General features: G+C 42.2%; 1 protein-coding gene across 1 annotated transcript in view; it reads right to left on the bottom strand.

Annotated features, from left to right (window-relative positions):
- Window positions 1-26,094, bottom strand: part of kif6 (kinesin family member 6) — a 177,414-nt gene that overhangs the window by 110,274 nt on the left and 41,046 nt on the right. The window contains exons 7-11 of the mRNA XM_023995100.2: window positions 20,489-20,695; window positions 19,989-20,132; window positions 18,587-18,673; window positions 4,210-4,313; window positions 234-339 (exon numbers count right to left, since the gene is read on the bottom strand). Of these exons, the coding sequence (XP_023850868.1) occupies window positions 234-339; window positions 4,210-4,313; window positions 18,587-18,673; window positions 19,989-20,132; window positions 20,489-20,695 (648 nt within the window). The remainder of the gene's footprint in view (window positions 1-233; window positions 340-4,209; window positions 4,314-18,586; window positions 18,674-19,988; window positions 20,133-20,488; window positions 20,696-26,094) is intronic.

Here is a 26,094-nt window from a genome sequence, read left to right as displayed (position 1 = left end):
TTGGCCACGACTGTAGACCTGAGGGAACACACTTGTGGGAATGATAATGATGGGTATACACTGTGAGATACATGATGATAGTGGTTGTGTGGGGGCGGGGGAGGAGGAGAGACATTTTTTTAATGAGGTAATACAAACCTATCAAAAGAGAGTTTAAGACTAAAAGAAGTGGGTGATGAGAAATGCTGAGCAGAGAGAAATTGTGTGAGAGAGAGAGAGCGAGTTGAAAGTACCTTTAGCAGAGAGAAACAGTAATGGATTTTTCTCATGTCAGGTCCCAATGCCAGTGTGACCTCACAATCAGGGTCATCCAGAAAGACCTTGACCAGCTCCTCCATCCTGGGAGAAATAAAAAAAATACATGGAAGAACAGCATAAAGAACACAATGTACACACGCACGTGCGCACAAAGAATACATGTTGACGTAAAACACACACAATACTACCAAAGCTTACAGCACTAAAGCATTTCGCAACCTTTCTCCAAGTTCTCCATTAGTTTCTTTTAAAACTTGAGCAATCAAAGGGTTAAAATCTATGTTTGAGCTCAACAGCTATGTTTAAAGATTGGGTAGAGTCAAAGACAACTATTTACTTAAATGCGTGCAACAGTTCCACTGGGATAAACCATCGCTAGATGATAGTCCAAACATTGGTTTGCATTGGAACTGGCCACAGGAAAAGACGTGGGGCAAAGATCCAATGTACTCAAGACAATACATAGTTCCATTTCCTCTCAAACATTGCTGGTGCAAAAACCTGCAAAGTTTATAGGTGTAAGGACATAAAACAAACCCGGTGCTCTTATTTGAAGGCCCTGCAAGTCATCACATATATTTTAAGTGCTAAGCTCATACCAGATTTTCAGAATGTTCCCCAATGCAAATGCTAATATTGAAGGGAGAAAAAGATCATCCTTGGTCTAACTTAGTACTGCATGATGTAGTGCATGTGCTTATGTATTAAGAAACCGAAAGGTAGTCCCACCAGCAACCATACAGTATGACCACTAAACAGTTGAAGTCGGAAGTTTACATACACTTAGGTTGGAGTCATTAAAACTAATTTTTCAACCACTCCACAAATGTCTTGTTAAACTATAGTTTTGGAAAGTCGGTTAGGACATCTACTGTGTGCATGAAACAAGTAATTTTTCCAACCATTGTTTACAGACAGATTATTTCACATATAATTCACTCTATCGACAATTCCAGTGGTTCAGAAGTTTACATACACTAAGATGACTGTGCCTTTAAACAGCTTGGAAAATTCCAGAAAATTATGTCATGGCTTTAGAATCTTCTGATAGGCTAATTGACATAATTTGAGTCAAATGGAGGTGTACCTGTGGATGTATTTCAAGGCCTACCTTCAAACGCAGTGCCTCTTTCCTTAACATCATGGGAAAAATCTAAAGAAATCAGCCAAGACCTCAAAAAGAAAATTGTAGACCTCCATAAGGCTGGTTCATCTTGGGAGCTATTTCCAAATGCCTGAAGGTACCACGTTCATCTGTACAAACAATAGTACGCAAGTATAAACACCATGGGACCACGCAGCCGTCATACCGCTCAGGAAGAAGACGCGTTCTGTCTCCTAGAGATGAACGTACTTTGGTGCGAAAAGTGCAAATCAATCCAAGAACGACAGCAAAGGACCTTGTGAAGATGCTGGAGGAAACAGGTACAAAAGTATCTATATCCACAGTAAAACGAGTCCTATATCGACATAAACTGAAAGGCCGCTCAGCAAGGAAGAAGCCACTGCTCCAAAACCGGCATAAAAAAGCCAGACTATGGTTTTCAACTGCACATGGGGAAAAATATCGTACTTTTTGGAAAAATGTCATCTGATCTGATGAAATAACAATAGAACTGTTTGGCCATAATGATCATCGTTATGTTATCTCAAGACATCAGTCAGGAAGTTAAAGCTTGGTTGCAAATTGGTCTTCCAAATTGACAATGACCCCAAGCATACTTCCAAAGTTGTGGCAAAATYGCTTAAGGACAACAAAGTCAAGGTATTGGAGTGGCCATCACAAAGCCCTGACCTCAAACCTATAGAACATTTGTGGGCAGAACTGAAAAAGCGTGTGCGAGCAAGGAGGCCTACAAACCTGACTCAGTTACACCAYCTCTGTCAGGAGGAATGGGCCAAAATTCACCCAACTTATTGTGAGAAGCTTGTGGAAGGCGACCCAAAATGTTTGACCCAAGTTAAATATTTAAAGGCAATCCTACCAAATATTAATTGAGTGTATGTAAACTTCTGACCCACTGGGAATGTGATGAAAGAAATAAAAGCTGAAATAAATCATTCTCTCTACTATTATTCTGACATTTCACATTCTTAAAATAAAGCGGTGATCCTAACTGACCTAAGACAGCGAATTTTTACGAGGATTAAATGTCAGGAATTGTGAAAAACTGAGTTTAAATGTATTTGGCGTCAACTTCCGACTTCAACTGTATGCTCGTAGATCTGGAAAGTTTACAACGAAAAAGCCAGGAAAAGTTTGCTTGGAGGATGATTTGACTTGGGCGGATCAATTTAATGCATAAACAAGTGAAGAAACAAGTAAATAAAAAGGTGGCTGTCGGTTGGTGCGGTCACAGCAGACATCATTATGTTTCCCCCTGCGTAGGTTTGACCACAGATAGTGGAAACCAGGGATAATCAGCCGAGGAGAGAGGGGAAATTGTAAAAACATTGCATCAAGGAAGCTGGGAGAGGTAAAGAGATCAGAACTGGAGGGAAGTGTTGCCAGGAGTTTAGGTGAAACCCTTGGGGTCTGAACACTGGGCCCGTCCACGGTCGAGTTCCTTAGGCACCAAATGGAAAAAAGCGGACTGAAGAACATCGCGAAAATACCCGGACTCATCCATTAAGAAACTCATTTTCATTTTACATTCCAAAGCGTAAAAAATCTAACCTGCGCATGTCCTAATGAACACTACCCGGGTCTTCCTGCTGTTATGAGCGCTAGGGTCACTTTAAACGTTTCCTTAACTTACGCCCTTAAACAATTTCCCCATAAATATATTTTATTAAACCCGGCCCAGATTGTCAAGAACAGTCCTTTGGGGGAACCCCTGAAGTTCAAAGTAAGCAGAAGATAATGTGGCTTTAACATCTTGGCAACTACTAGCTACATTGGCACTATTGCACAGTCCCGAATAACAGTCAAAATGATGGATCATATACTGTGCGGCTACAACTCGCTAGAATAAATAGCTGTGTAAATGAAGAATTTCTCTCTGTCTGGTGCGTGGTGTAAACATCCTGGAAGCAGGACAGAGGCCAGCACAGCACTGTTCCTGTTCTCACTGTCCTGAGATGACTGCCTCAGTGAGGTCTAACCGCTGCTCAGATCATTACGGACACACAACCAATGCTGCACTGGCCGAATGCCTGCTGCTGCATTCTCCGGAACTTTGTAAATGTATTTTGCAACATTGAGCATTTTTTCTTCTTCCATGATACTCTAAATGTGTAAACTAAGAAACGGTGTCAACTTTGCTTAGGCCGGGTTCGATTAAATTCCTGCTATACTTTTCCGAGTTGAAGACACATGCTATGGACCCCCCTAAACATTACATTTACATTTAAGTCATTTAGCAGACGCTCTTATCCAGAGCGACTTACAAATTGGTGCATTCACCTTATGATATCCAGTGGAACAACCACTTTACAATAGTGCATCTAACTCTTTTAAGGGGGGGGGGGGGTTAGAAGGATTACTTTATCCTATCCTAGGTATTCCTTAAAGAGGTGGGGTTTCAGGTGTCTCCGGAAGGTGGTGATTGACTCCGCTGACCTGGCGTGGTCAGGGCCCACAGTAAACATCATGGACGCATCAAAAATAGCACCCTTTTCCCTATTTCAGGGATCTCCAACCCTGTTCCTACGGAGCTACAGTCCTGTAAGTTTTCACTCCAAACCTAATCTCGCGCACCTGATTCTAATAAATAGCTGGTTGATCAGCTGAATCAGGTTAGCTACAACTGGGGAACAGAGTGGGAGAGCCCTGCCTATATAGTGCATTTCTTCTGACCAGAGCCCTATGGGTCCTGGTCAAAAGTAATGCGCTATAAAGGTAATACGGTGCAATTTGGGAGGCAGCCGATGATTTTAGTCTACGAGGCTTTCATTCGGTGGATTTGAATGACATATAATTGACTCTAGGCAAATATGAATGGAGCGTACTTATGAATCTCCTCTTGGGTTAGCTGGTCCTCTCTTTTCTCCCCGGTCACCATAGAGAGCTCTTCCTTCAGGGACTGGATCTCCCTCTTCAGACGCACAATTAGCTGGAAGACACAAAAGAACACACGCACACACACTGGTCAGCAGGAGAACATGCACACACAATTTTTGTCAGAGCAGAAGATAGCACATTCACCCACTTAGAAATAGAGCCACGTTGGCCCATACACACACAACATTTTGCCACTGCCAATTGATGACAGAATAATCTCAAAAATGAACTTGCGGCGGCATGTTTTTTAAGGACAGTCTAACCAGTTCCAGACAACTGGATGCTCCAGCGAGAAAACACAGGAAGCTCTGGTACCTCACCAAAACATAAAATAGCATTAACCTATTACGGGAGAAAGACAACACATAAAATCTCCTGTTTCTGTCTGCACGCGTTTGGTCAAAGCCTGCGGAGCCTATGGTTATGACCCAAATGGCACCCTGTTCCCTATATAGTGCACTACTTTTGACCAGGGCCCATAGGGCTCTTATCAAAAGTAGTGCACTATGTGGGGAATAGGGTGCCATTTGGGACAGACCTTATGTGCCGCTTGCCCTCAGGAAGCACTGACTGGGCTGGTGCTATACGTGTGTCCCAAATGGCATCCTAATCCCTGTATAGTGCACTACTTTTGACCAGGGCCCACAAGGATTTTATAAAAAAAAGTACTGCACTATATAGAGAATAGGGTGTCATTTGAGACACAGCCTAAATATAAAAAGGCCAAATCTCTCGCTATGTAGAGACATGACTTCTCGAACCACCTTTTGGACCAGACTCCGCTCATTTGCAAAAGAACAGGACTATACCTAGTCTAATTGTTACAACTGAAAATGGGATAAATATAATGTAAAAACACCGATTCGAATCTTTAAACGTATCCACAATATTTTTCAGACGTCACAAAATGCGGACATCAAAAAGGATCATGTGGAATCTACTTCCTGTTGCATTACCTAATTCCCTGAAATGTGCACTAGTTGTGATAGCAAAGACTGCATGTTTGGCTTGATTATTATTAGTTAAAGCTAACGTCAGCTACATTTCAGTAATAAATAGCAAACCCCAGCATAGGCAGCAGCTTTATAGAGATGAGATGACTTGTAATTAAAATAAAGTCATCAAATAAAACAAATGTAATATATACACAACTGAAATATTTTATTAAAAGTAATGTGAATAAATTATTGTTAATAAGTTATAAGCAGTAATGGGCAGTCACTAACATCATGGGACTTTTATAAATGGTTTTATTCTGTGTCGTTACAGCATTCGCCCCACATAATGCATCAAATTAAATTGTATTTGTCACATACACATGTTCAGCAGATGTTATTGTGAAATGTTTGTGTTTCGAGCTACAACAGTGCAGCAATATCTAACAATTCACAACAATACACACAACCTAAAAGTAAAATAATGGAATTGAGGAATATATAAATATTAGGATGAGCAATGTCAGAGTGGCATAGACTAAATACAGTAGAATAGAAAACATTATATACATATGAGATGAGTAAAGCAAAAATATATAAACATTATTAAAGTGACTAGTGTTCCATTATTAAAGTGGCCAGTGATTTTAAGTCTATGTATATGGGGTAGCAGCCTCTAAGGTGTAGGGTTATGTAACCGGGTGAAAGCTGCCTAGTGATGGCTATTTAAAAGTCTTGAGATAGAAGCTGTTTTTCAGTCTCTCAGTCCCAGCTTTGATGCACCTGTACTGACCTCGCCTTCTGGATGATAGCGAGGTGAACAGGTAGTGGCTTGGGTGGTTGTTGTCCTTGATGATATTTTTGACCTTCCTGTGACGTCGGGTGCTGTAGGTGTCATGGAGGGCAGGTCGTTTGCCCCCGATGTGTGCATTTAGTGTAAAAAACATGTAAAATCGAAACAGAAATCAAAACCGTGGTCATTTTTTCAAAAATCAAACTGAAACCGAACAGACCAAAAAAAACACTAATCGCTCAGCACTATTTTGTTGAAACACATGGAGGGCATTCCTCATTTATTACTATTCTCTTTCTACAGTCTGTTCCCATCTGTGCTTCAGCCCCGGCCTCCACATTAGGGCAACCTGAGCGATTAGGGCTAAATCTCCTGAAGCCTCTGGTCTATTGCAGGGGCTAAGAGGTTATTAAGGGTCAGGGATGACCTGGCTAGACATGACTTCCACTTTGATGCTAAGCAATAATATCTAGACAGTGTAATCTCCAGCGGATGGGTGTGTGTGTGTGCGTGTGCGTGTGCGTGTGTGTGTGTGTGTGTGTGTGTGTGTGTGTGTGTGTGTGTGTGAGACCAGTTCTTTGGGGAGCAAACTCAACAGTAAGCATTGATTGGTAGTAGATGCTCTACAGACTTCAACTATCTACTTACCCTAACCCTAACTTCCCATAGGGCGGCGCACAATTGGCCCAGCAACGTTCGGGTTTGGCCGGTATAGGCCGTCATTGTAAATAACAATTTGTTCTTTAACTGACTTGCCTAGTTAAATAAAGGTTACATTTAAAATATATATATATAAATAAACCCTAACCCTAGCCCTTATTCTAAACCTGACCATAACCTTAGCAAGCAGTTGCTTATCAACAGATAGTTTGTTGATAGTATGACCATCTGTAGAGCAATTCAGGCTATCCAAATAAAGTGTGACCCAAATCACAAGGCAGATTCGGACACTAACTATTCCAGCAGCAGTAGAGAAATACAATCAAGAGCAACAACRATMTGKCAATTTTGCAACTACTCTCGACAGTTGTTAGAAGCCTAGGGTCATTGAAAGTCAAGTGAAGGGCAAAGGTCAGATGAACAGACCTTAATAAAGCAGTATGACATCTTACAAAAGCCRGAGGAAACCAGACGGTCAGACAAAGTGACAAGAGCACCAAAAGCCGCTCCCAATCTCTTTTTACCCATTAAGCTTATGTGATATTCCCAGCTGTGCCCTCAAAGCTTGACCACTGGTCATTGGTCACTGGGAATGGTTTGGTTCTATTTCGGAGCCTGAACCCACGCTGCTACCGCAAGGCCAAAATCGTCTCCCATAGGCCKCGAATAAAGCCTGGCCGAGGCCATGTGATCCATGATGTCAGCACATAGCTACAGATCACTAGGTCAGGCTGGTGCAACAGAAGGCTATTGTCATGCAAACACTCTATGAAACTTGATGCACTCAGCCTAAAAGTGTTATACATAAATTACACACAAGTGGCCAGAAAGTAACTTCGGTGACAGTTACTCAGGTGTAAGGTCAGGTTAAATATTTAGGGCACTGTACATGATGCCAGCTGGTCCTTTTGTGGCAGGGCTGAAATGCAGTGGAAATGTTTTTGGGGGGATTCAGTTCATTTGCATGGCAAAGAGGGACTTTGCAATTAATTGCAATTCATCTGATCACTCTTCATAACATTCTGGGGTATATGCAAATTGCCATCATACAAACTGAGGCAGCAGACTTTGTGAAAATTAATATTTGTGTCAGTCTCAAAACCTTTGGCCACGACTGTACATACACATCTATGTGTTATTTGTGATAGGCCTATGGGATAATATTTGATCATATCACAGTATTGTAGTGACCTTAGTACAACAACTAGTGACCTCAACAGGGGTCCAAGCCTCTTGGTGTAATGGCTACATGTTGGGCTACACCCCCAAAATGCTATTATGGGAACACTTTCGGACTGGCATGTTTCACTTAGTTTTGTGCCTACTGAACACCACCCTTTGGCTAAAGCACAAAGAAGAACCCTTGGCACTACTCTGTACATAGCTGCCTTCAGACAATGACGCTGAGTATGTCCTGCGCTGCTCTGTACTGGATTGTGTTCGCTAAACACAAAATGGCAAATCGGACAGAAACCGAGAAGGACTTCCTGAACTTGGAAAACAAAAACAAACGTTTCTTGTTATACGTTGCAAAATGTTTTTGCTACATGTTCACTAATGAATACGACCCTGGAATCCATCACCAACAAGCACTATCGTCCGTTTCCCCTCCCTTCTTTAATGATGGCGAGACGAGGGGAACCTCAGGAATTTTCAACACCCATTTCCCAAACATGTCTCTCTCTCTCTCTGGCTGACTGTAGCAGGCAGACCTGGGTTCAAATACTACTTTGCATCTTTCAAATACTTGTAGATTTCATGTTAGCCTCCCATGTGTGCCAGATGGGCAGGGTTTGCAGTTTTGTGAGCATTCTATTGATTTCATTGCAACAGAATAGCTCAATCAAAACCATCCCAAGTAGTTGAAATTATTTCAAGTAGTGTTTGAACACAGGTCTGGTAGCAGGGCTGGTTGTTTGAGTTATGGGTATGTGCAAATCAGCCCTCTCTGGTCAGACAGGGGGAGGGGAAAGGAATGCTGCTACTGTCTGACTGCTGATAGGTAAACTAAGATAAAAAAGGAACTTGAGTGACCACCACGGAGGGGAAAACTGTCTTGTACACGATCCTCTCTCATGAAGAACCAATAACGCACATCTCATACGTATATTGATCAATTACATAGCCTTATAACCAGGGATGGAATTGGGAATAACGTGGAAACAGAGTTAGAAAAGTGAAAATCTAAGAGGCAAACACTTGGACAATTGTGAGTTTTAACTTTGCACAACTCTTAGGACAAGATTGATCTGTTGTTTTTGTCAAACTTGCTCAAGCTCAGTACATCTGGGTGGGAGTCATTGATGGAGAGCAATATTCAAACTTTGTCTAAAATTATGAAGCAAATGTAAGTGAGGACTGAGGCTGGACCATTCAGAAACACTCAACACCTCTTGGAAAGCCATTCTGGTGTGTCTTTGACATAAACCATTTTGTAATTGTCCCGCTGAAAAATAAAACTATCCCAGGGTTAGATTTTCAGAAGACTGAGGAGGGTTTTCCTCTGCTTTTTGCCTAGGCTTTGCTCGTTTCATTATTTAATTTGTATCCTTACAAACTCCCCAGTCCTTGCCAGTGACATACATACCCATAGCATGAATCTGCCACTATAATACTTGAAAATACATAGTGTTTCACTATGTATTGTGTTGTATTGGATTTGACCTAATCATGTAGTTTTTCATTTAGGCCAAAAATCTAATATATTTGTTGCAAACAGAATGGATGAATTGGAGTGGAGTTTTTAAACCAGACTTCATTCTTTTCACTTTGTCATACCGGTCAGTAATGTGGAGTGAATGCAATGTTGTGAAACCTTTTCAATTATTGTGGTGGCAGCATCATGTTCTGGGTATGCATGCCACCGGCAGGGACTGTGTAATGCCCGGGGTGTAGTGGAGGAAAGAGTCAGACGCAGGAGACAGAGAGTTCAGAGTAGCGTAAATTTTAATCACCACAAAGGTGAAACACGACGCCACTCCAACCAAATGCCCAACATACAAGGGGAACAAAACAGTTCCGAAAATAAAACTACCACGAACCGTGACATACACGCATGTACAAACAGTACACAAAACAATCCCGCACACCCAACAGGCGGGCCTGCTGGGTAATAAAGCCCGACTAATCAGCCTAACTAAAAACAGGTGTAACCAATAAACAAATAAGGAGGGGGAGGAAAAAATCAGTGGCAGCTAGTAGGCCGGTGACGACGACCGCAGAGCGCCACCCGAACAGGAAGGGGCGCCACCTTCGGTAGGAGTCGTGACAGACTGGGGAGTTGTCAGGATCAAACCCCAAATAAAAAGTTAGAGGAAACCGTGTCTCGGTCTTCGGAATACCTAAGGGATAGTTTTCTTTTTCAGCGGGACAATTACACCCATTTTTATGCCAAAGACATACCATACCGGCTTTCCAATAGCTGTTGAGTGTTCCTGAATCATCCAGTCTCAGGCTTAAATTTGCTTGAAAATCTGAGACAAAGTGTGTATATTGATCAAATCAAATTGTATTTGTCACATGCGTCGAAAACAACAGGTGTAGACCTAACAGTGAAATGCTTACTTACAAGCCCTTAACCAACAATGCTTTAAGAAATTAAGAAAAAAAGAATACGTCAAAAATAGATAAGTATAAAATAAAAAATAAAAGTAACAAATAATTAAACAGCAGTAAAATAACAAGCGAGGCTATATACAGAGGGTTCCGGTACAGAGTCAATGTGCCCGGGGAACCAGTTAGTTGAGGCAATATGTACATGTAGGTAGAGTTAAAGCGACTATGAATAGATTATGAACAGAGAGTAGCAGCAGCGTAAAAGAGGGGTCTGGGTAGCCCTTTGATTTGCTGTTCAGGAGTCTTATGGCTTGGGGGTAGAAGCTGTTAAGAAGCCTTTTGGACCTCGACTTGGTGCTCCGGGACCGCTTGCCGAGCGGTAGCAGAGAGAACAGTCTATGACTAGGGTGGCTGGAGTCTTTGATAATTTTTAGGGCCTTCCTCTGACACCACCTGATATAGAGGTCCTGGATGGCAGGAAGCTTGGCCGCAGTGATGTACTGGGCCGTACGTACTACCCTCTGTAGTGCTCTCCGGTCGTTAGGCCGAGCAGTTGCCATACCAGGCAGTGATGCAACCCGTCAGGATACTCTCGATGGTGCAGCTGTAGAACCTTTTGAGGATCTGAGGACCCATGCCAAATCTTTTCAGTCTCCTGGAGGGGGAAAAGGCTTTGTCGTGCACTCTTCACGACTGTCTTAGTGTGTTTGGACCATGATAGTTTGTTGGTGATGTGGACACCAAGGAACTTGAAGCTCTCAACCTGTTCCACTACAGCCCTGTCGATGAGAATGAGGGCGTGCTCCACCCTCCTTTTCCTGTAGTCCACAAACATCTCCTTTCACTTGATCACGTTGTCCTGGCACCACATGACCAGGTCTCTGACCTCCTCCCTATAGGTTGTCTCATCGTTGTCAGTGATCAGGCCTACCACTGTTGTGTCATCGGAGAACTTGATGATGGTGTTGGAGTCGTGCCTGGCCATGCAGTCATGAGTGAACAGGGAGTACAGGAGCACGCACCCCTGAAGGGCCCCCGTGTTGAGGATCAGCGTGGCGGATGTGTTGTTCCTTACCCTTACCACCTGGGGGCGGCCCGTCAGGAAGTCCAGGATCCAGTTGCAAAGGGAGGTGTTTAGTCCCAGGGTCAGTAGCTTAGTGATGAGCTTTGAGGGCACAATGGTGTTGAACTCTGAGCTGTAGTCAATGAATAGCATTCTCACATAGGTGTTCCTTTTGTACAGGTAGGAAAGGGCAGTGTGGAGTGCAATAGAGATTGCATCATATGTGGATCTGTGGGGCAGTATGCAAATTGGAGTGGGTCTAGGGTTTCTGGGATGATGGTGTTGATGTGAGCCATAACCAGCCTTTCATGGCACTTCATGGCTACAGACATGAGTGCTACGGGTCGGTAGTAATGTAGGGAGGTTACCTTAGTGTTCTTAGCACAGGGGCTATGGTGGTCTGCTTGAAACATGTTGGTATTATAGACTCAGTCAGGGAGTTTTAAAAATGACTTTTAGGCCTTGAGACAATTGAGACGTGGATAGTGTATGTGTGCCATTCAGAGGGTGAATGGGAAAGACAACATATTTAAGGGCAATGCTTTGTACACTCAGTGTGTATGTGTGTGTGTGTGAGATCCAAAAAGATCCTTTGTGATCTTAAAAATTGAATAATATTTTAAATGTGAAATGTTCAAAGTATTTACTGGTATTTGTATGTACACTTACCCTTACATCCATTTTATATTTTGAAGTTACAGCATTAATAAATTCTATGTGAACCCAGACTTTGAGGTTATCAACATTGGTACCATCAGACAATATCCACTTTAACATGTAACCCCTTTTCTCCTCATTTACATCTACCACCCAGACTCACAACCATGCGACAGCTACAATTCCAGACACACCACCCCCATTTACAAAGGGTCTAGAGATGGGCAATCTTGTCTCAAGGTAACAGCAAATCAACAATATTTATGCAGATTTAACACTTGCAAAGGCTTATGGTGGTGATCTACTGTATACGGGGAATGAAAAGACCGTTCAAAAAGTACCTCACCTCCCCTATACCAATTCCTCTCCAACTTTCCCCCAGCTCTTTTTGGATAAGTGGTCTATTCACTTGCTGGTTAACAAGGAGCCATGTAGGATTAAGACCTGTCAATTGACCAATGGCAGGACTGAGATCCTAACATAAGTTTCACTGTGAAAGATTGTACATGTGATGATGTACACTACCGTTCGAAAGTTTTAGATTTAGATTTTTCTTTACTTTAACTATTTTACATATTGTAGAATAATAGTGAAGACATCAAAACTACGAAATAACATATGGAATCATGTAGTAACCAAAAAAGTGTTAAATATATTTTATATTTGAGATTCTTTAAATAGCCATCCTTTGACAGCTTTGCACACTCTTAGCATTCTCTCAACCAGCTTCATGAGGTAGTCACTGAGAATGCATTTCAAATAACAGGTGTGCCTTCTTAAAAGTTCATTTGTGGAATTTATTTGCTTCTTAAGGAAAGTTAGGGGGGTATACAGAAGATAGCCCTATTTGGTAAAAGACCAAGTATATATTTTATTTGATCTTTTCAAATTTTATTTCACCTTTATTTAACTAGGCAAGTCAGTTAAGAACAAATTCTTATTTACAATGACAGCCTACACCGATCAAACACAGACGATGCTGGGCCAATTGTGCGCCGTCCTATGGGACTCCCAATCCAAGTTTGTATTTTGGCCATAACAACTCAAATAAGCAAAGAGAAACAACAGTCTTCTCTTCACTGTTGACGTTGAGACTGGTGTTTTGCGGGTACTATTTAATGAAGCTGCCAGTTGAGGACTTGTGAGTTTTTCAAACTAGACACTCTAATATACTTGTCCTCTTGCTCAGTTGTGCACCGGGGCCTCCCACTCCTCTTTCTATTCTAGTTAGGGCCAGTGTGCGCTGTTCTGTGAAGGGAGTAGTACACAGGGTGGTACGAGATCTTCAGTTTCTGGGCAATTTCTTGCATGGAATAGCCTTCATTTCTCAGAATAAGACTAGATTGACGAGTTTCAGAAGAAAGTTCTTTGTTTCTGGCCATTTTGAGCCTGTAATCGAACCCACAAATGCTGACGCTCCAGATACTCAACTAGTATAAAGAAGGACAGTTTTATTGCTTCTTTAAATCAGAACAACAGTTTTCAGCTGTGCTAACATAATTGCAAAAGGGTTTTCTATTGATCAATTAGCCTTTAAATATGATAAACTTGGATTAGCTAACATAACGTGCCATTGGAACACAGGAGTGATGGTTGCTGATAATGGGCCTCTGAACGCCTATGTAGATATTCCATGAAAAGAATCTGCCGTTTCCAGCTACAATAGTCATTTACAACATTAACAATGTCTACACTGTATTTCTGATCAATTTGATGTCATTTTAATGGACAAAAAAATCGCTTTTCTTTCGAAAACAAGGACATTTCTAAGTTACCCCCAACCTTTGACCTGAAGTGTGTTTGCAGCATCAGTGGATGGAATTATGTTCATATGTGCAAGAGCTCTTCAATGATCTTACAAATGTAGTCTAATAATATTTAACATGTTACATATTAAATATCTACGATCTTAAAAATGTGGTTTAACCATATATCACATCTTAGCCCTCCATTTGGCAAATCTGACCATAACTCTATCCTCCTGAATCCTGCTTACAAGCAACAATTATTTTTATATTTTACTTTTACCCCTTTCTCTCCCCAATTTCGTGGTATCCAATTGGTATTTACAGTCGTGTTTCATCGCTGCAACTCCCGTAAGGACTCGGGAGAGGCGAAGGTCGACAGCCATGTGTCCTCCGAAACACGACCCAACCTTCTTGGCACAATGCCCGCTTAACCCGGAAACCAGCCACACCAATGTGTCGGAGGAAACACCGGGAACCTGGCAACCGTGTCAGCGTGCATGCGCCCGGCCCGCCACAGGAGTCTCTAGAGCGCAATGGGACAAGGACATCCCTGCCGGCCAAACCCTCCCCTAACCCAGACGATGCTGGGCCAATTGTGCGCCGCCCCATCGGTCTCCCGGTCGCGGCCTGCTGCGACAGAACCTGGACTTGAACCAGGATTTCTAGTGGCACAGCTAGCAACTGCGATGCAGTGCCTTAGATCGATGCGCCACTCGGGAGGCCGTACAAGCAAAAATTCCAAGAGGAAGTACCAGTGACGTGCTCAATATGCAAGTGGTCAGATGAAGCAGATGCTAAGCTACAGGACTGTTTCTGAAATAGACAGACTGAAATATGTTCTGGGATTCATCCGATGGCATTGAGGAGTTTACCACATCAGTCACCGGCTTCATTAATAAGTGCATCGACAACGGCATGTCCACAATGACAGTACGTACCGTGACTTTTGTCAAATGTTGTTGAGTCACAAACTTGAATTTAAAATTGATTAAATTGAGATTTTGTGTCACTGATCTACACACAGTACCCTATAATGTCAAAGTGGAATTAAGTTTTTAGAAATGTTTACAAATCAATTAAAAAAATTATGTTTTGAGTCAATAAATATTCAACCCTTTGGTTATGGCAAGCCTAAATAACTTCAGGAGTAAAAATGTATTTAAGTCACATACTAAGTTGCATGGACTCACTCGGTGTGCAAAAATAGTGTTTGACATGATTTTTGAATACCTATCTTTGTACCCCACACATACAATTATCTGTTAGGACCATTAGTCGAGCAGTGAATTTCAAACACAGATTCAATCAGCAAGACCAGGGAGGTTTTCCAATGCCTCGCAAAGAAGGGCACCTATTGGTAGATAAAAAAAAAAAAAAAAAAAAAAAAACAGAAGACCTTTAATATCCGTTTGAGCAAGTTATTAATTAAACTTGGATGGTGTATGACAACACCCAGTCACTACAAAGATACAGGCGTCCTTGCTAACTCAGTTGCCGGAGAGGAAGGAAACCGCTCAGGGATTTCACCATGAGGCCAATGGTGACTTTTAAAAAAAAGTCCCATTACAGAGGGCAAAAAATATGGCAGAGCATTTCTTCTCCTGAATACAAAGTGTTATGTTTGGAGCAAATCCAATACAACACATTACTGACTACAACTCTCCATATTTTCAAGCATAGTGGTGGCTGTATCATGTTATGCTTGTAATCGTTAACTGGAGAGTTTTCAGGATGAAAAAGAAACGGAATGGAGCTATGCACAGGCAAAATCCGAGAGGAAAACCTGGTTCAGTCTGTTTTCCAACAGACATTGGGAGATTAATTCACCTTAACCTAAAACACAAGGCCAAATATACACTGGAGTTGCTTACCAAGATGACATTGAATGTTTCTGAGTGGCCTAGTTACAGTTTTGACCTAAATCGTCTTGAAAATCTATGGCAAGACCTGAAAATGGTTTTCTAGCAATGATCAACAACCAATATGACTTGGTTTGAGGAATTTTGAGGAATTTTGAAAATAATAATGGGCAAATATTGCACAATCCAGGTATGGAAAGCTCTCACAGCTGTAAGACTCACAGCTGTAATCGATGCCAAAGGTGATTCTAACATGTATTGACTACGGTGTGTGAATACTTATGTAAATTACAGTAGATATTTCTGTATTTTATTTTCAATACATTGGCAAAAAAATTATATAAACATGTCATTATGGGGTATTTTGTGTTGATGGGTGAGATGTATAAAAAAAGATTCTATCCATTTTGAATTCAGGCTATAACACAACTAAATGTGGAATAAGTCAAGGGGTATAAATAATTTCTGAAGGCATTAACTTAACCTTAACTTAATTCTCAAATGTGGACCAGACTATTCTTGGCTCTCACCAGTCAGCACGATGGGGGCATGGACTAATCTGCAACCAAAGAGGATCCACCTCTTTGGTTGCATTAGTCCAAATATCACTTACGTAAGATTTGGTTTTGGGTTGCCAAAGTTACTGTCTAAACTGTCCTGCTTTCTCCAACTCGCAGCCCACCATCTCCAACACCAAAATGTGTGCCTTTCAATTATCCCCTAGTAAATCCTGGGTTCCTCCCCTTCACTAAAATACATTGAACTGTACAAAACTGTCAACTGTACAAAAGCAGGTTGTTCCCCACAATGTATAACTGCACTTAACAGATAGGAGAGTCCAACTTGTAACGTGTCTGCAGGGACAGAGTAGGGCCAAAAAGGCAGCTCTAAACCAACACAAATGACAACATTCTGATCATCTGCAAGGCAAATTCCACTACAACCTTTTTTTCACCACTGTGTGTGTGTGTGTGTGTGTGTTGTGTTGTGTGTTGTGTGTGTGTGTGTGTGTGTGTGTGTGTGTGTGGTGTGTTGTGTGTGTGTGTGTGTGTGTGTGTGTGTGTGTCCAGTGAGTGAGTGAGTGGTCCAGTGAGTGAGTGAGTGTCCAGTGAGTGAGTGAGTGTCCAGTGAGTGTGTCCAGTGAGTGAGTGAGGGTGTCCAGTGAGTGAGTGAGTGAGTGAGTGTGTCCAGTGAGTGAGTGAGTCTATTGAGTGAGTGTTGTCCAGTGAGTGAGTGAGTCCAGAGAGTGAGTGAGTGAGTGTGTCCAGTGAGTGAGTGAGTCCAGAGAGTGAGTGAGTCCAGAGAGTGAGTGAGTCCAGAGAGTGATGAGGCCAGAGAGTGAGTGAGTGTGTCCAGTGAGTGAGTGAGTCCAGAGAGTGAGTGAGTCCAGAGAGTAAGTGAGTGAGTGTGTCCAGTTAGTGAGTGAGTCCAGAGAGTGAGTGAGTCCAGAGAGTGAGTGAGTGAGTGAGTGTGTCCAGTGAGTGAGTGAGTCCAGAGAGTGAGTGTGTCAGTGATTGAGTGTGTCCAGTGAGTGAGTGAGACTTATTGAGTGAGTGAGTCCAGTGAGTGAGTGTGTCCATGAGTGAGTGTGGTCAGTGAGTGAGTGAGTCCAGAGACTGAGTGAGTCCAGTGAGTGAGTGAGTCCAGTTGAGTGAGTGAGTCCAGAGAGTGAGTGAGTGAGTGTCCAGTGAGTGAGTGAGTCCAGAGAGTGAGTGTGTCCAGTGATTGAGTGTGTCCAGGATTGAGTATGTCCAGTGAGTGATGAGTCTATTGAGTGATGTTGTCAGGTGAGTGAGTGTGCAGATGAGTGAGGGTGTCCAGTGAGTGAATGAGTTCCAGTGAGTGAGTGTGTCAGTGATTGAGTGTGTCCAGTGATTGAGTGTGTCCAGTGAGTGAGTGTGTCCAGTAGTGAGGCGTGAGTGAGTGAGAGTGAGATAGCTTTCTCTGGAGAAAAAGACCTGCAGACTAGTACACTACTACCCAGAGCTGAGAAAGGGCAGCTACTCCCCAACTTAAACCAGCCAGCCAGACACCAGCTCAATTAACGGCCAGCCGCAGACTCTCTTAAAAATACCTCTGCAGGTTGGTAATGCCAGCCAAGCCCCGTACAATAATACACACAACTATATCCTCATAGCATACGGGAGGGATATCATGGTCAGTGTTTCCTCTAGGTTTGTCCTTTGGGCAGGGCTTAGACGCCTATGAAGAGACAACCGGGTCTGCCAACAGATATGCCTATTTAAAGATGCATAATTGACGTCATTGTTTTAAGCGCAGGGGCAACATAGAGAGCGAGAAACAGGGAAGGAGGGCGAAGAGAGGAAATGAGAGAAAGAGATGTTTGAAATATACTTATAGTTTCAAGGTTGTGGGGGAGCACAGATCATCCACAGTACCCAATTGACCGACTGTTTCCACAGAAAGAAGACTTGAATTGCTATATAATTCTGTTACAGTTTTATTTTTTTTACTTGAGCACCAAAATATCCCCCAAGGTTTTGAGAAAAGCAATCAATGAGCACACATTGTCTCTTTTCATACATCTGTTTGTCATTGAAATAGCACCACCAGAAAATATGGCCTTTAATTAATCTTCATCAAGCGGCAAGTGTGTGTGTGTGTGTGTGTGTGTGTGTGTGTGTGTGTGTGTGTGTGTGTGTGTGTGTGTGTGTGTGGTGTGTGTGTGTGTGTGTGTGTGTGTGTTGTGTGTGTTGTGTGTGTGTGTGTGGTGTGTTGTGTGTGTGTGTGTTTAATGTGTGAAAAATGCATTCTAGCATACACACAGCGGTAGAACACAAACAGCCCTGTGCAACAGTCTAAATACCACACAGACGAGCAAGAGGGGGGGGGGAAGACTCATCCTGGGTGATGGAAGCCAGGAGAGGACACACCAGATGGACAAACATAAGGACGGACAAATGTAAGAATGGATGGACGGACAGGCCAACAGTGACAGACAGGCTAACGAATAGGTGGACAGACAGACAGAAAGACAGACAAATACTGAGAGACAGACGGACAGACAGACAGACGGATGAACGGACAGACAGACCAGGGCAGGGTCCATCTCTTCATTCAGCAGAGCCTCGTTCCTGATCAGAGCGACCCGCTGGGCAAAGCGACACGTGGAGATGGATTCCTGATAGACGGAGGAAAGAGGAGAGGAAGAGACGGGGGGAAAGAGAGAGACGGTGAGATAGTTGAATCTGGATGGCTATAATTTCCCCATTTCCAATTACAGTTCCTTAATGAACTAAACAACTAATTCAAGATCAGCTTTCCCTAACCCAGACTTGATCTGAACCCCATCCAACTAAAGACAACAATTGTCCCTGCGACAGCATTTAAGGTCATAAATACTATGCTCTGTAGATGGAGGCATTTTTTTGGAGGGGGGGGGGGGGGTAGATCAGCTTTAATATTGTAGATAGATTGTAACGTCTATCAACGTAATTGCCTGCATCATGTCCAAACCCCTATAAAAAAAAGTTTATATATTCAGATCCCTTGACTTTGCCCACATTTTGTTACGTTACAGCCTTATTCTAAAATGTATTAAATATTATAATTTTTTCAGCGATCTACACACATTAACCAATAATGTCCAAGCGAAAACAGGTTTTTATAAATGTAAATATATTTTCCTTTACTATTTTCCACAAACCCTAACACCCCTCCCCTAATTAGAGTAAACGAATGAAAAACGACACTTACTTCCAGCTTATGCATACAATATACATTTAACGGACACAATCTATTTTACAATAGTTATCTTTTGTTTGTTTTTACTCATGTCCTTCCGCTACCCTCAACCCCTCCAATCTATTTCTGAAGACCATCCTGTTTGATTTCTAGTTGCCATATATTTTTAATTGTGCTGTTCGTTCTGAACGAATATACATTTTACAGACACAGTATATTTTACATGAGTTATCTTGTTGTTATTAGTCCCACCCTTCAGCTCCATTCAACCCCTCCGATCTACATCTCTTAACACCATCCATTTTGGATTTCTATTTGCCATATTTTTTTTTTCAACTGTTCTGTGATGTTTCACAAAATAACCTTTCTATTCTCAGAGTTTCTACAGATTGTAAATTATAGATAAAAATTTTTTGGTAAAAGTATTATTATATTATTGATCGATTGACTATGACTTTCAAATCACCCAGTAGTGCTACCTGCAGAGTTAGCTCCAGGTAAATGTTGCAAGGCATTGTCATTTTCTCGTCCCTCGTTTACCCAATTGTTTCCACGTTTTTTTCCCACAACCTAACTCGAAATCTAACAGTTCGACTTCTTCTATAAATCATGCATTAAAGGTGCAGCCGCTTTTCAGAATAAAGAATCCGGTCTTACATGTCAATGGGAGATTTGCACCAAATGTTCCCTGGTTACAAACTATAGGATTTGGCCCGTGGTGACAGCAAAGCGAGTGAATGGGGAACTCTTACATCGACATTTCTCTTGTCCACAGACACAGTGGCGATCATGGTGGTCATGCAGTTTCCTCCCAGGCTGTCCCGCAGCACCGATGTCATCATGGAATTTCGGTAGGGAATGTGCAAGCGGTTCTTCTCTGAGAGAGCAATGATGACCTGACTCGGAGAGAGAGAGGGAAGAAAGGGGAAGACGAAGAGGAATTTGAGTACTAGATCAGATGTATACAGGTTCCGCATTCTTTTATGCTATTTTATTAATTAAGAGGCAACAAGCGCAAAAACAAGCATTTCGGCTGATAGACAGAAATACAACTATGAATTGTTCAGAGATTTAAGGTGTATTCAAACATAGTAGAATGGCAAGGAACTTTTTTACGACACCTGGACACAACTTCTATGTCTGTGAGGAAGCATACGTAAAACCCACAACAACCCTCCTCCTCCCTGCTCTCCCCCTTGTATGACCTTGTTCCCCTCCCTGCTTAAACCCCATGTGACCTCTGAACTCTGACCTGCTCCAGGTAGTGCAGTGACAGGTTGATGTACTTGGCCTCTGTGAGCAGCTGCCCAGACACGCCTGTCTTGCCCACGCGCTCCGAGCCCGCCAGGTCCACCAGATGTAGCTTGGAACGCCGCACGGTGACCGAGCCGGGCTCACGGCCACACACGTGCATGGTGAAGATGCAGTGAGAACGCGTGGACGCCTGGTTCATCGGGGTCTGGGGAGGGAAGAAGTAGAGGGGGAGGTGGAGAGGTTGTATACCCAATGTAAGTATTTACTCCTCTTCAAAATAAAAGGTATGCAAACTGACACAGAGAAAGAAGAGGCGAGAGAGAGGAGATAGAGGGAAGGGAGAAAGAGAGAGAGGCCGGCATAGTGACGGTACCCACACTTTGCATAAAGGCCTAATCACCAATCATTTCTGCAATGCGCTCTACAGTAGGTACTGTCGAAAAACACCCCCACAACATTAAAATGCCTGAAATGACTGTCCAGACATTGACACTAGCTCTTTCTAAATTCATCTTTCCTCGATTCTTCGCATCCTCTCTCCTAACCTCCTTTACAAAAAGGCATTTGATGAGAAGTTCTGCGTAGAGGGACATTGGACCTTCTCCAATACGCTTAAACAGGAGGCGAGGAGATAGGAGCGAGGAAATGCAGAAAGACGAATTGAGAAAGAGGCATCTTACTACAGTCATTCCATGTCATTTCAGCAAGCCACGACACCCACCATCTCAGATTGCTATGAAATGGGTAAGATTAGCATTCCTGAAACATTCTTTTGTTGAAATGTAATTTTATCTTGGAGAAATTAAGATCATTGATTGCACCCAAATTGGCAATTTAAATGTAAAAAATTCATGTAATATTCAATAAATACGGTAAAGTACCAACATCCAATTTGGATCAAACTTCTTCCACCGGAGTACGACATGAGGAATATTTTTGTTTGTTTGTCGAAAGCCACCCATGGTCATCCTCACAGAAAGCAAATCAGTTTGACATTAGAAAGACGACTTCCGCTTATACCAGACCAAAAGACAGGGGACGGTGTATTTCCCCATCTATATCAAGGGACCAGGGTTCTGGTCTAGAAGCATGGTTTCGTCTGCTCCTACAGTTTTGCTTCGGTACTGCAGTTCAACTGACGCTCAGCCCAGAAATACCATTTCCATTCACAGCCACATAGAGAAGTCAGACTAGAAAATTCCTAATAAGACACTTTATTCATCATCTTTGTGAACAAAACATCCATTGAATTATAACTGTTGCGGAGGCCGATTTTTTTCTTCTTCATCATTCACAGCTTAAGATATCGACCTTAAAAATGAATCTAATGTCTGCCTTGTTTTTGGATGATGGGAGCTGCAACGACATCACCACAAGTGCTAATGCGCATGTGATGTTGGTCCGAACGAACCGGATGCAACCCGTATATAGACGGTCCATGAATCGGCATATTCGAACGTGAGTAGATTACCTTGAAAACGACGGGCGGATATCATGAATGCAGGCTTCAGTTCTTATTATACCTCCGTGATCTACACTATATACAAAAGATGAAGGACACCTGCTCTTTCCATGACATAGACTGACCAGATGAAAGCTATGATCCCTTATTCATTTCACATGTTACATCCATTTCAATCAGTGTAGATGAAGGTGACGAGTCAGCTTAAAGAAGGATTTTTAGGCCTTGAGACAATTGGAGACATGGATTGTGTATGTGTGCCATTCAGAGGTTGGGCAAGACAAAACATGGGAGGTGCCTTTGAACGGGGTACGGCAGTAGGTGCCAGGCGCACAGGTTTATGTCAAGAACTGCAACGCTGCTGGGTTTTTCACACTCAACAGTTTACCGTGTGTGTCAAGAATAGTCAACCACCCAAAGGACATCCAGCCAACTTGACACAATTGCGGGAAGCAGTTGACCTGTGGGGTCGAAGGAATTGTTGACCTGTGGAATGCTTTCAACACCTTCTAGAGTCCATGTCCCAACAAATTGAGGCTGTTCTGAGGGCAAAAGGGCCTGCAACTCAATATTAGGAAGGTGTTCCTAATGTTTTGTATACTCAGTGTATACACCAGCTAGTACATTCACCACAAGGGCATGCTCTCTCTCTCCCTATCCCTCCCTTCCCCTCAGTGGGAAGGACAACATCAAAGCCCTGACATGTGTGACTGACGAGCAATAAACATCTGGTTGGGGGATGTACAAAAATGCTGAGGGGGATTTTCTGAGGGTTAGAAATAGCAGTGGGCCCAGAGAGAGTCAGGGAACAGGACAAGACAGACAGACAGACACAGTTTGGCCTAGTGCAAGTGGTGGAACCATCCTCTTTGGAGTCCACACCCACTCCTCTGATATCATCTCAGCCAAGTCTATGGGCCGAATTAAGCCCTCCCCTTTCCGAAAGTCAAAAGGTGTACATGTAGGTACACCACCACAAAATAGTGATTAGTCCAAATAATCAGTGATGCAAAAACCAGCACACCGGTTAAAATATTCCTCATGTCACCAGGGGTGTTCCAGCAGTCTGCTTATGGCCAATTTCAAGAATTCATAACAATCGGTAATCAGCATTTATAGACGCCGATTATGGCCGATTACATTGCATTACACGAGGAAACTGCGTGGCAGGCTGACCACCTGTTACGTGAGTGCAGCAAGGAGCAGGTAACAGGTAACGAGTTCAAACAGGTGCAGTTAATACAGGTAATGAGTGGAGAACAGGAGGGCTTCTTAAAGAAAACAGGTCTGTGAGAGCCGGAATTCTTACTGGTTGGTAGGTATTCAAATACTTATGTCATGAATCATACAATGTGATTTTTTTTTTTTTTGTTTTAGATTCCGTCTCTCACAGTTGAAGTGTACCTATGATAAAAATTACAGACCTCTACATGCTTTGTAAGTAGGAAAACCTGCAAAATCGGCAGTGTATCAAATACTTGTTCTCCCCACTGTATATATATATATATATATACACATATATATATATATACATATATATATATAAAAAAAATATATATATATATATATATATAAAATCTATATATATATATCTATATATATATAATATATATATATATATATAAAATCGTCCGACTAATCGGTATTGGCTTTTTTTGGTCCTCCAGTAATCGGTATCGGTGTTGAAAAATCATAAATCGGTCGACCTCTAGATTATACCACTGCAAACATTGGTTTGACTCCGACTGACTGCATTATCACACTCGCTCTCCACTATAGAAAATAGGAAAGGATAGGGACTGCCTCTCTGTCTCTTTGCCCAATCCATTGCCATATCCTTTAGCTGGAAGGTAATTTTCGCTCTCATCATCTTCAGTCTCTCTTCCACTCCCTCATTCCCTCTCTTCCTTCTCTCTGTCTCACCAGTCTCCCTCTTCCAATGTCACATTACTAACTCATCACTCCCTCCCTCTTCCACTCTCTCTCCCCTATTGCCCCCTCTCTATACCGACCTATTTTACCCAAATATATCTCGTCTCGTGGCAAACAGCAACACGAAGGGATGACTCAAACCCACCAGACCAATGTCTGTTTATCCACTAGCGAGCTGACCCTGCACCACCTCTGTGTGCCTCTGACCACACGTCGACCACACATGGAGCGCATGGGTCGATGAGTCGGCAAGCTGTAAATGAGGGGCTTTGGGCTTGGGTAAAAAAAATATATTAAAAAAACAAGAGCAGGACCCCCTGACAGCATGCAGCGTGAGGACCACCAGGAGAAGAGTACTGAACAGTAAATCCCACTAGCAGTGAGGGGGAGTGATTATGGCATTAAAGAGGCGAGGCCCGCATGTGGGCTGACCAGAGGTGAGGGACGAAGGGATAGAGGGAGAGACAAAGACCAGATGAAAGGAAAGACTTCTTGGTGGGGTGGAGGTTGGTTAAGAGGTGTATTTCCTATCCGATGTAAAAAAAAAAATTGAGCTACCAATTCTCAAAGCCAATGAGATCATGGTCTTCTGAGTGTTGGAGTGAATACTCAAGAGTGAGAGAACAAGGGAACGAAAATAAAGAATTAAAGAATTTGAGGAACTGGAATACAGTGGTCTGATGTGGATAAAATGATGTCAGCAATTATTTGGGTTCCTTGAAGCACGAGGGGCTTCTAATGAAGGATCAAGCCCCAGAGAGGAACCTTTAACAAAAGGTTATTTGTGTGGGTGGACCGTTATGAATGGACACATGGGTTATACACAGAGTGTTCCCCAGCTGTGCTTGATTGCCAGAGGACTAAAACAAGAAACAGTGAATTTTTACAATTTAAGACAGTGACTCTAGGTTGTCGAGCTCGGAATATTGAAAGAGTATCCTTGTGCCCAATAGGAGTTCCCCAATACAGTACTCCCCCATAGCCAGTTTGTTGAGGTTAGAGAAGCAGACCAGTAACCAGAAGGTTTCCGGTTTGAAACCCAGCTCCAACAGGTTGTGAACATAAGGACAGTGGGACCTCAGGGCATTTACTAAGGAAAAAGTGTTTCCAGAGACTACAGAGCATCTAAAATTAGACTATACGACACTGTCATATGGTATACATAGTGCATTTGTCAATAACACAGAAGATTCCTAATGATTGTCAGAGATTGTGTCCCAAATTGCACCCATATTCCCTATGTGATCATTTAAAAAAAACATTAAAAAATATGTTTTTATTCCTCTAATTGTTATACTACCTAACTCTGCATAATTGGGAAAGGGATCGTAAGTAAGCATTTCACTGTAGAGCCTACACCTGTTGTATTTGGCGCATGTGATGAATTAAATGTTATTTCATTTTGATTTGGGATACAGAAAGGCTTGCTCGGAGGTTTTGAGTTACACTGCTTTCAGACATTTTTATCAGAAATGTCATGAAGGAGACATATCATTCACTAGCGAAATTGAAATTGTGGGGTAGGTTGTGTAGACAGCGGGCGAAAATAATGCAATTTAATTTCAGGCAGCACCAAGCAAACAGTGGATGTCCTATCTGGAATTACTTTTGTCCCTTTAATAACAACCAAACCTTTTGAATTTGAGAAAATTCTTAGGACTCCAAACAAAAATATTGATAGACAGAAAGACATTAACCCAAAAGTTGAGAGCTACATAATATTGCAAATAAATAATTTTGAAAGACAAAAACAAATTAATTGCAAATGAATGCAACAACAAAAAAATTATGTGAAACCATTGCAATGATTGCACGATTGCGATGAAACGCTTCCCTCTTTGCCTATAATTTTTTATTTGGTTACACTACCGGTCAAAAATGTATAACACCTACTCATTCAAAGGTTTTTCTTTAGTTTTACTATTTTCTACATTGTAGAATAATAGTGAAGACATCAAAACTATGAAATAACACATATGGAATCATGTAGTAACCAAAAAAGTGTTAAACAAATCAAAATATATTTTATATTTGAGATTCTTCAAATAGCCAACCAAATAACCAACCGCTATGATGAAACTGGCTCTCACGAGGACCGCCACAGGAATGGAAGACCCAGAGTGGGCCGGATAACTTGCACGCAACTTGTTTGTTAATGTATAAACTAGCTTGATTGCTAATTCCAGAAGTTAAATGTGTCAATTGTATCC

The sequence above is a fragment of the Salvelinus sp. IW2-2015 genome, linkage group LG10 (genome assembly GCF_002910315.2).
Source record: "Salvelinus sp. IW2-2015 linkage group LG10, ASM291031v2, whole genome shotgun sequence".
NCBI lineage: Eukaryota > Metazoa > Chordata > Actinopteri > Salmoniformes > Salmonidae > Salvelinus > Salvelinus sp. IW2-2015.
The sequence above is the reverse complement of the archived record's forward strand: the minus strand, read 5'-3'. Positions and strand labels throughout refer to the sequence as shown.